Source organism: Crinia signifera, chromosome 1 (assembly GCF_055691185.1).
Source record: "Crinia signifera chromosome 1, ASM5569118v1, whole genome shotgun sequence".
In the NCBI taxonomy this organism is placed as follows: domain Eukaryota; kingdom Metazoa; phylum Chordata; class Amphibia; order Anura; family Myobatrachidae; genus Crinia; species Crinia signifera.
The window spans coordinates 144716807-144728928 of NC_139217.1; the positions used below are offsets into that span (position 1 = coordinate 144716807).

Genomic DNA, 12122 nt, shown 5'->3' on the forward strand with positions numbered 1-12122 from the left:
ACCTACACTTTAAAATGATCTGTCATGTTCTCATCCAGTGAAGTAGTGAAAGGCTGACTTGTTATGGGTATGTGCGGAAAGAACCGAGAAGCCCAGCTGTGGATTGTAGAGAAACTGGTCATCATGTTCATAATGAAATATTTTCAATGTTTCAGGGAATGCCAGTCCACGTTACATTAGATGCACAACATATTGCTTCCCTACCTCCGCCGATATGGCTAAACAGGCTCAGATTCCACTTGCTGCTGTCATCAAGCCTTTAGCTGTGGTTCCCCCGAATGAGGTAAGAAAATGATTTGCCAGATAAGTTTGAAATATTGATCAAAGCTGAAACTGCGTGACCTCATCATCCAGTAATGTGAAATCTTATCTCATTTGTAGGAGTACTAGAAAAACATTTAGATTCTTCATATAAAATACTGCTCTGCTTCAGTGCCCTAAAATACAACATACAGACATGTCCTCATACATCACTGCTGCAGCTGCGCCAAACTCTGCTAGTGTTGGACGTCTTTTTAGTGTATATTGTTTACAGAAAATGTGTTTTGCACTAAGCACTTAGGTCAACATGCATAAGTGAAAAACCCCGGGTGACATTTAATAGAATGCCATTTTTTCGCACTTTCAAATTCACCCATTATCGCACAATCCAATTTTTTGCCGCAGATTCGCATATTTAATGAGGTGCGTATTCTGGGGGAAAAAGTGCGATTAATTGTGATAATGTGCGAATTTTAGGCATGAAAATGTGCGATTTTTAGGCATGAAAATGTGCGAGTTGGAGGTAATGTGCAAATTTTTGTTTACAAAAAAAAAAAAACTGCGTGAGGTCCCCCTCCTGAGCATAACCAGCCCCGGGCTCATTGAGCCGGACCTGGTTCCAAAAATACGGGGGACAAAAAGCATACGGGTCCCCCGTATTTCTGAACCAGTCCCGGACTCTTGGACCGGTACTGGTTCCAAAAATACGGAGGACAAAAAATCTGGGAGTCCCCCGTATTTTGAAACCAGCACCGGGCTCCAACAGCCCTTGGTGTCATGCCACAGCCAGGGGACACTTTTTATATAAGGTCCCCCGGCCGAAACATGAGCACCGTGGCTGGTCAGCCTTGGACAGGGTACCTGGAGGAGTGGGGACCCCCCCAATAGAGGGGTCCCCCCCAGGCTTCACCCGTCCAGGGCTGAAGCCCGTGGCCAGTGGCCGCTGGCCTGATAGGGTTAAATCTCACATACCTAACATTGCTTAATGCAGGAGAACTACAAGTGCCAGCAGACCTCCCCCACATGCTGGGACTTGGAGAACCACAAGTCCCAGCATGCGGGGCATTAATGGGACTTGTAGTTCACCTGCAAAAATAATGTTAAAATAAAACACACACACACACACACACACACACAGAAAAGTATAACTTTATTTCACACACAAACACACACCTCACTTTTACACCAATATAATTACCAATCCAGGATCCAGTGCTGGTCTGTCTCCTGCATAGCCAGCTCACCCCGCACTGACAGCAGGGTAAGCCGGCTTTCTCCTGCTTTTTGTTCCACAATTTTTGGAACCAGGTCCGGCTCAATGAGCCCGGGGCTGGTTATGCTCAGGAGGGCCACGCCATTTAAAAAACAAACAAAAAACTTTAACACATTTTTTTTACACAGGACCATTCCCACAGATGGCGGCTTTCTGTCAGTCAAGTTATGAGGAGATTGCAAAAAAAGTCATCACTGATTTTTGTCCTTGTTTTGACTCGCACATGAGCACTACAATCCATACGCATGCGCAGTCCTTTGATAATCAAACGGCTTGCGAACTCGCACAGCAACAATCCGGTCTGAATAACCCCCTTTTAGCTGTATAAATGCTGCACTCTTCTGGTAGGATCTTGGCTATTTCAGGGTTATCATGCGAATCCTGTATTATCGCTTGCACCAAAGTGAAAGGCTGTACTGCAGAGGAGGGAGAGCTGGGGATGGCAGTGGGCTGTATCTATTTTAAAGTGATGAGTAGAAATGTAGATGGTGATACAGCTTTAGGGGGTCTTATAAATACGGCATTTGTATGTAGCCTAGAATCTTATCTTTTTAATGCCCGTGATGCCCAAGCTGGTCCTGGGAAGTCCCTTTAGTGCACTTGTATTTGCTATAAGAAGGTAGGTGGGACATGTTAAAATGTCTTAGGGCATTAGCTGTACATAGGGGTGTGTTTGATTTTTTCCTATTAAGAATACCAATGTCACTTGAGATGATTCATCTTATTGTGTCTCTGTTATAGCAACAGAACATAAACCTGAGCACTTACTGAATCACCAGACAGCTCGATGAAAGATTATTGGAATGATAGCTGTTTTTAACTTCCCCCGTAGCACCATGTAATTATTTTAATTTTTCTACATTACCAAATGAATGTTGCTGCACTATTAGCAAGTCATTTACACATCAGAAATTCAGGTGTACTATATCAGGTGTACTATATCAGGTGTACTATATCAGGTGTACTATATCAGGTGTACTATGGCCCTTATTCAGATCTCGGCGGTACGGCCCGCGTGCGGCCGTACCGCCGATGTTTTCACTCTGCACATGCGCAGAGGTCACTCTGCGCATGTGCAGGCGAAATCGCCGCACACAAATTTTATACGCCGCAAAGGGGGCGTATAGGGGCGTGAGGGGCTTAATACCCTCATTTCCCTATGCATACGCCCCGCGTTTCATGGGCGTTCCCATGCAAACGCGGGGCGTATGCATGGTAATGAGGCTATGACGCCAGTGATGGGGACGGAAAGCTGACATCGCCGGATGTCAGCTCTCCACCCCCATACAAGCTTTCACACGGACGATTGTCCGTGTGGTCTAAGCTTGCGTGAGCGGGGGGAGCGTGCGGCCCTGCCTTCGATGGTCGTCGACCATCGAATGCAGGGGGCAGCTCCCACCATGGTGGAGGCGTACGCCCCACCATTTTCATGCGGATCGCCAGCCGTCCGCGTACGGACGGCCGTGGCGATCCGTCTTGTAGGCGGGGATTGGTTTGTGCGGCCGGAGCAACGTATGCGGCTCCGGCCGCACAGATCAGAATAAGGGCCTATATCACTCGTGTGATATAGTGTAGATTTAGGCATATAATTAGTCTAGCAAAATAGCAGCATATGTGTACATGCGGATGCTTTGACAGAATAAGGATCTAGGGAGCCGATTCTGGTTCAAACAGAGTGAATCCAATTTGTCCCCTGTCGCCGGGCTGTTTGCAGAGGGGAGGGAGGGACGGGGGCGGTGGCTGTATGAGTACATACCAACCCACCGCCTGACACCCTCCTACCCACTGCTGCCCTCATGAGTACATACCAACCCACCGCCTGACACCCTCCTACCCACTGCTGCCCTCATGAGTACATACCAACCTACCGCCTGACACCCTCCTACCCACTGCTGCCCTCATGAGTACATACCAACCTACCGCCTGACACCCTCCTACCCACTGCTGCCCTCATAAGTACATACCAACCTACCGCCTGACACCCTCCTACCCACTGCTGCCCTAAACACACCAGTTATTACTTATCACCCACCCCCCTACCCACTGCTGCCCAGAGAGAGGTCTCATACATACTATCCCTCACCCCACAAATATGATATTAATGAGCACTAACAATGATCTATATATGAATGATACATGTTATGTATTCTTTGCCTCTCTACCTACACGCTCATCATTCTATGGGGGAAACGGTCATTAGGTTGACCCTATTTAGGTCGACATGCATTGAGTCGACCACTAAAGGGTGACATGGCTTAGGTCAACACATGAAATACTGTAGGTCGACATGGCTAAGGTCAATAAGGTTGGAAGGTCGACACAAGCATTAGGTTGACAATGGGAAGGTCGACATGAGTTTTTACATTTTATTTGTAGACAATAGGTGGTATTTCATGCCTTACCTTTTGACTTTCGACCTTCCCATTGTCGACCTTCCAACCCTGTCAACCTTAGCCATGTTGACTCAATGGCCCATACCCATTCTATTATAGGCCAATACTTCATATTGACTGTTGCATATGATATATGCATGGTGCAGACAAGAGACACACATGGGGAAACCTACACACATGGTAGAGACAGGGTGAAAAACATGCACACACATAGGCCCTGGTTCTGATTGCCTCAGTACCTGGCGTGTTCACACGGGTGACCGATGTTTAAGCTCTGCCCATGCGCTTATTCTCATATGCGCATGTGCAGTGCTTCTGTGCGGACACCTTCACCGACTTACATGGGTGGGGCATAATGGAGGAGGGCGTTTTCAGAGAGTACTCACGAAACAATGGATACACCCAGGAGAACGCAGGGCATCCCCATGCAAATGCAGACAGACACCTGCCTGCCGGGTGGGTGGCTGAAGTGACAGGATGTCAGCCACCCGGCCAGTTCTTGGACTTGGAAGCCGCAAGTCTAATACTGCCCAGACAGACTTAGATGTGAGAGCAGGGTAGAAATCATTGGAAGCGACATTGAATGATTTTGGCCCCGCATGCTACCCTGCAAATGGATATTTATGCAAAACTTCCATTCGCAACGCGGCGGGGATAGTCAATTTGGGGCGGGCATTGCAACCCCCGGAGGGTAGCAATAGCAGGCATGCCAAGCAGCGAAAGTTACACACAGACACATGGAGGGGACAGGGTGAAAGGGTGTGGTATGGGGATTCGACGGGGGGGATCCCGACGTCGGAATTCCGACTGCTGGTGCTCCGACGGGGGAGAGCGCAAAGAATCCCCTTGCGGGCTCGCTGCACTCGCCATGCTGCAGGCTCGTTGGCTCGCTACTCTCGCCTCAAGTTCTATTCTCCCTCTATGGGGGTCGTGGACACCCACAAAGGAGAATAGCCCCTGTGAGTCTAGATCCCCCCTGTTGGAGCACCAGGATACTGACAGAGCGTCATCCGGCCCCCGGGTGAAACACACACACATGGTGCAAATAGAGTGAGACACACACATCCTGTCCGAGTTTTTACTCTGCTGCTATTTGCTGGCTCCTTATGCTCCTTAAGGCATACAGTGGACGGCAGACTTGGCAATACCCATCTGGCGTAAGGACAGTCCAGGACTGAGTCCTACAAGTCTGATGCGACAACCAGGAACTTCCAGGAGCCCCACCCAGCCAGTCTGATCCTGCATATGTTCTGATCTTGCACAGGGAAGTATGGCACTAAAAAACTTTGACTATAGGCGCAAACAATAATGTCCTGCAAATCTGTGTGTAGGTAGCAAATACATTAAAATAGAGGGGATTTTGTCATATTTTGATCAAAATATTTTGCAGCCCACATCAAAGAATCCCAAGGTTTTCTGAACGTTTTCACTAGCATATATGATCAGCACACCATTATATTGCAGTTACATGTACTCACCTCCCAGATACAGAGGAGGACATCTATATAGGGCTGGCTTGTAAGCCACACCCACCTAGGCCTTTCATAGCCGTAACAATGCTGTCATGACATTTTTTGAAACAAAACAAAATTGAAATATGCGTGTGCTCGGTTTAATCCATATTATAGATAGTAATAGTTGCAGCCAATATTAATGCCATACTTGAATATAAAATAGACTTTTGATATTGGCTGTAAGAGTAATATAATGCAAATCTGTGTGTATTTATGTATGTATAAAATAGAGGGCATTTTGTCATATTTTGATCAAAACATTTAAGCTTGCAGCCCACGTCAAGGGACCCCAATTTTCTGCAAGTCCCTACCTCCCTACCCTAGCAAATATGCTCAGCACACCATTACTTTCCAGTTAGATGGGCTTACACTGGTAATGTGTGAGTATTGCGTCTGTGGAATACATTGTGCAGTGATGATCTAATCCGTCTTATTAGACTTTGCCATCCAAAGTAACTAGTCTGATCACGCAGACTGGCTCTCAGTTTTTTCTTCTGGCGCTGTAGATCATTCAGTTCCACCTTTCTCTTTTTTATTTCGGCTTTTAGTTCTTTCATGCGTTGTTCTGGTGCCTCTACAGTGTCTTTATTTGGGAGAGATTCAACCATTTCCACCAGGTGTTCATTAGTCTGGGCCCTCAGGCTGCCACTGTCTCCTTTTCTGTTGTCTTCCCTCAGGTCGCCATCAGGCTCACCAGTGGTGGTGGTGGTGGTGATGTATTTTTCTGCTGGCTCATCAAGTTTCCACATTGAAAGGTAGTACAGCTGCATTGCTTGCCAGCCTTTATAAGGCACATAACGATCATAATGACGTGTAGATGTAACGCCAAACATCGCAATATCTACCTTTCCATTCTCTGTGTTGACACTCAGATATTCCTCTTCAGTTGCTTGAGCAGTCAATGGTCTCATCATATACTGATGTGCCAGAGTTTCTGAGTCTCCCATATATTCTGTCATAGATCCCATTGTCACACCAGCAGCAGCAGGTGGATCTTCCTCAGGATCTTCATACTGTAATTCCACATTTTCAATACTTTCTCCATCTTCTTCCATCTTTCCTCCTTCTCCTTCATACCATACAAGAATAGATTCCACTAAGGTGTTATTAGAGGATTCCATTTCAATTTGAACTTGAAGTGAATCAAGAGCAAACGCTAAGAGCTGCTAACTGTCAAAAGAGTCCACAGCAAAGACAGGGATCTGTGCAGTGAGCAGAGCTATATAGTGTAACAAACACTATTATGACATCATAATGACTGTCCATATTCTGTGCATATTTTATTTTTTGTCAATAAAATTTTGATATTTAAAAAAAGAGTTGAAGAATTACATTTATCTGTCATATGTGTGATCTGACCATGTCTTGTATATGAACATACAATATTGTAATAAATTGAATAGACTTTAAATTTAGTTCTGTACCAGACCTTAAGTAAACAGTGTTGTGTGCTGAAAAGGATCAATTACTGGACTGTTTATTACTGATCTTATAGGGGGGTTATTAAGTCCTGATTGCACGGCTGCTAATCTGTAGAGCCATGTGATCAGGTAATCGCCACCCAGCTAGAGTGAAATCCCGCCCTGTGCAAGACTGGGAAATGTCTGCAAAACTATCCCTGCATTTAGCTGCAATTTCTATTCACAACTCACTCACCATGGAATGACTTTTCCACTGTGAGCAATCTATGTGTAGTCCAGGAACTACTTGGCTGGTGCCGTACAAACAGGCTGATCGCGGCCGGAGCTGGGCACGCCTGTGTTGTGCCTGACACTCCCAGAATATGGTCAGTTACCACCCCCAAACGCTGTCTTTGTATCAGTCAACTTGCATATGGTAGCAGGATTTATTGCAGGGTTCTCTTCGTACATGCGCACTACAATCCATATGCATACGCAGTCGATCGATTATCACCCAGCTTGCACATTCGTAAGCTGTGAAATCAGGTCTGATTAACCAACATGATCATCATTTTTTGCTTTCTGTATATAAGGCCTCATTCAGGTACGATCACATTAGCAAGTGTAGGACGGGCCCTGCAACGACATTGCTGTATTGCAAAACGCTTTTGCTTGAGTGATAGAGAGAGGCGTTCACAGGGGAAAATGGTGGCAGAGGTGGCCAATCGAATATGCTAAGAGGGAGCAGCTTAGAAAATTTGTTCCAACCTAAATGAGGGCCATAGTGAATTTTAGTTGAGTAACCAGAGCATTTTGGGCCCCATAGAAACATATTAAAGGGTCCCCAGTCTTGGGTGACTCTTCTCCACAGCAGTTATTAATGTTATTCCCCATAGTAATGCTGTAGTTCACTTTCTGAACCATAGTAGGGCCTTAGTTAGTTAGTAGTTTCCTAGTTTGTTGTAGTTACCTTGTTTATGTGATGTCACATTTCAAAGCTGCAGGTACACATGCTGCACAGTACCCCAATTCACTTTATGGCATAACAGTTTTTTTTGTTTTTTAAACTAAGATGGGAGTTCTATTTCAGATGGGATATTGCTGTAGGCAACCAATCAGAACATACTTCTTTTTAATTTAGCATCTTCTAGAAGATAATATAATCTGATTGGTTGCCCATAGTAACATCCCATCTAAAATATCTAGCAGGGTTGAATTCCCAGGAAATTTTCCTGGGAATTTGGCCCGAGAACCTTGCACACCAGCGCTAATCATGGGTTGTTCCTGGGGCCAACACGGGAATTCAGGCTGGTGTGAAAGGGGTATAAGCCCTCAGGCCTCAAAGCAATGGCAACCTTTTCACCCTCTATAATTACGGCCATGGCTGTTATGATGTACAGTATAATGACTGCAATTGCCTGGCAGCAACAGGGGAGTTGGGCAGCATGATGAACAATGGAGACAGGTGGAACAGAAGAGGCCAGCGGCAAGTTGAACAGTTGTCGGGTGTAACAGAGTAGGTGGGTGGAGCAGAGAAGGTAGGTGTCGGGTACAACAGAATAGAAGTATTGTCTAGAACAGAGCAGTCAGGTTGAACAGAATAGGTGGTTGGAACGGAACAGATGAGGTAGGCATCAGGTAGAACAGAAGAGGCGGACTGCCGTACTCACAATCATACGTAAATGTTGGGGGGAAATTGTATAACTGGATGTTGCCCATTCAGGATAATGTGCACTCAGGACTTCAGACATGCTCTGTGCACCCCCACAGAGCTAGGTAGCTCTAGGCAAGTACCTAGGTTGCCTGTGCCCAAGGCCGGTCCTGAGAGGAACGTTTGGGAGTAAGGAGATGTTGTGCCATAGAGGGCGACATATTTGCATATGTTTGCATAGTTAGACACTTTTACAAGTTCCTGAACATGCATATTGTAAAATGGCCATGTATTCGATTTCATGTATGGAATTACAGTATTGAAGGGAAATAGCAATGAGCTCATCTATTCTGAAAATGCCATGTAGACTCTTAGCATAGTTTGTATTTATCCCATGCATTTTTCCAAAATCTGGGATTAAGTTAACATTTCTATTTTATGCAGGCAACAGTGTATTCTAGATGTAATGTAATTCATGACAAGTCGGAAAACATATCTAAACTTCTAAGCAGGTATTGAGATTATGTTTCTATCACTGCTAACCCAGATAACAGAAGAAATAACAACATGATTTGCTTAGCAACTATCTGCGGTAGCAGGTCCAGAAAGAAGTGAGGCATTTTGTATTTTAATTATCCCTAGTGATGTGCGGTCTACTCTCTTTACGGAGAGGTCATCCACTTGTGTTATCTTGTGCAGCCACAGCCTGATGCGCTATAGCTGTTGACAAGAGCATTTGTTACAGAAAATAAAGATGTACACAATTGAAGGCTTATCCTTATGCATGTCACTGTGAGTGCTTTAGATTATACTAACACTAGACTTAAGTTTATGCTTATGCAATTCTTAAAAATTTAGTAAATTTGTTTTTCATTTAACCCCTTCTCTGGTACTCCTGAGAATTTTCCGGGCTATGCTCCAGTGCGCAAACTGGCAAACCTGGAAAATTCTCGGGAGTGACACTGTTTCGCTCCCTCCTGCCGGGCAGCGCTTCTCTCTGAGATCAACGCTGCACGCTACCTGGCTCCTGCTGCACCGGCCCGCTCTCCTTCCCCCGGCTGTGTGCGGCATAACCTTGCTAATGTCACGCCTCACACAGCCAGGCTATCAGGGGCAGTGGCTGATGGAGCACTGCCTGGCCTTGGGAAACACAATGTGGTGAGTATTTATGGGCAGGAAAAACCTGCCCTGGTAGTTTTGTCCTGCTCCAGGTAAACCCACCACTCAACGTGGTTAAGGGTCCACTTTAGGGAACCTGTTTATTGTGTTGTAGCTGTCAAGAGGAGGGGAGCGGGTACAGCAGCAGCACAGCTTCTCTCCCCTGCTCAGCACATGCTGGTCAGTGCCGTGTGCACAGCGGGGGAGAGTAAGGCAGCTGAAGCATCAGCCTGTGCGCCGGCACACAGCCCGCTGCCCTTGCTATATTTTTTTAAACAGGGATGTAGCCACGCCCACCCATTGACCATGCCCTTTTTTGCCGGGGCCCAGCGGCGCTTTCAAAAAAGCGCCTTGTTGTATTCGGAAAGTCATAAGCTTTCCAAGGACATTTCACAATGCATGAAAACAATGAAACCCATCTTCAACTTAGATTGTCTCTTAGAGGATAAGGTAGTGTGCAAAGATTGAAGACGATTAGTTAAAGCGTTCGAGAGTAATCGTGGAACATCCATACACACACACAAACATCATTCAATTATACTTGTAGATAGGAACAAGATAAGCTTACATAGTGAACTTGTATTTGTCTTCTATCGAAGTGAATTTATTCATATTTTGCTTGTGTTATACTCATATATTTATATTGTAAAGTATGATGATGATTGTGCGGAAATCATGATTTCACTGAACTGTTATGAGTGATGTAAGGAAACATTACTTGCTAGCTGTGTGTGAATACATGAACATTTTCTTGCTTCTGACGGCATTTTAAACCATAGGATACAATCCACCGATACACATTCACTGGGAAATCTCTGTGATTCTAGAGACTGCTTCATAGTCAGGCTCTAGGCATTTTATTGTATTGCAGCGTGTTGTATGATGATATTCTTGGTTTTAGAGTGACACCTAGAGACACATGTTGGTATAGTTGTGCATGTAGCTTTTGGAAATATTTATAAATCTAAAATTTATAGGCATTTTGTTATAAAGTGAATGGTGATAATTCATTTTTTTTTTTTTTAAATCGTAGTGTGATGTGTATACGTACTGTACATTCTTCTTCAAGTTACTGAGCTGCTGGGAACATCCCCAAAGTAGGAAGACATCCTCTAGTTGAGCTTTCGTTAGGAATGCTAGAAGTGAACCACTTGTGTCTGCTTAATTATCTTAAGGATCGGGCTGAGAAATCAATCCAAATCGGATGCCTTAGATGTCCCCTCAGGCCTGAGGTCCGTGCATGCAGGTCCGACCTCCAACTCAGACCCCCTCCTGGCAGCGGGGACCAGGAGTCGCATGCTATAGATCACATGTGAAAGGACCGCATGCAATGAACCGGGGAGGGGGGGGGGGTGTCGGATGGCCATACAATGCTGCGATAAATCATAGTAATGTATGGCCACCTTTTAGATAAAAGTCTAATGCTGGCCAAACACTAGTCAGATTTGGCCACTTTTCACTTGATTCCGACAGATCGGGCAGAGAAATCTGGTGAAAAGTGTATAGGAGATCGGACCTGCTTGCACATCTGACCTCCAACTTGGACATCCTCCCGGCAGCGGGGAATGGTATTGCATGCAAAAGGCCTGCATGCAGTCCTGCCGCTCGGCTCAAGGGGGATCTGCTGCAACGTCTCCCTGGTGTGTTTCTGCAGTTACAGTATACGTGTGTACGCTGGTGTCTGTATGTGTGGTGCTGTTAATGTCTGTGTGTCTGGTGCAGCTGGTGAGAATTGGTGTGCTAGTGTCTGTGGGGTGCTGCTGGTGTCTGTACATGTTGGGCCAAATGTAATAGGGTGCAATTTTTTCAGAATGTGCAATATTTTTGGTTAAACTGGTGAAATTGGCACTTTTTCCAAAAATAGCATATTTAGTAGTGTGCAGTTTGCGGTAAACATCACAAGTTTTGCCATGACCCAAAAAAATCGCAATTCAAAAATTGCTTCTAGTAGTAGTAGTAGTACGTTTATTTATAAGGTGCCACAAAGTGTCCGCAGCGCCGTACATAGTAAACAAAAAACAAATTACAAGGTACTCATTGAGAACATCAAAATCGCTAATGTAGTAGGGTGGATTTTTTCAAATAGCACCCTAAACATTACCAAAGCTCTCAAATCCCCGCCATAGACCTGCTTCTGGCTTTCACGTTCCCCACCCAGCGCTTACCTGTCCAGTGGCACCTGGCCCGGGAGTGAAAGTCATGGCGGAGTGCCTCTCCGGCCGCTCCTGTGGGTGTCCTCTCTCCGACGTGGTGTGGGGACTGCAGGACATCTCCCGGCCTCAATGCAGCTGAGGTCATCAGCATGGGGCGCTGGAGGAGGTTTTCTGAGTACTGGGTTCCTAGGCGGCCATATTGGTGGTGGGCGGCAACTCCTTGGATCCCATACAGCCTGTGTCCTGCCCAGAATGCACCTGCACCAATCAATTCAGAGGTGCAAGTATGCAAGCAAGGTGCAGGAAGATGCATGAACGA

The 12122-nt window shown here is 45.7% G+C and overlaps 1 protein-coding gene across 2 annotated transcripts in view; it reads left to right on the forward strand.

Moving 5' to 3' along the window:
• The window catches only part of SEC24D (SEC24 homolog D, COPII component), a 108523-nt gene that overhangs the window by 38381 nt on the left and 58020 nt on the right, over nt 1–12122 (forward strand). For both annotated transcript variants that reach the window (XM_083174461.1, XM_083174462.1), the window contains exon 8: nt 156–283. In XM_083174461.1, the coding sequence (XP_083030587.1) occupies nt 156–283 (128 nt within the window). The remainder of the gene's footprint in view (nt 1–155; nt 284–12122) is intronic.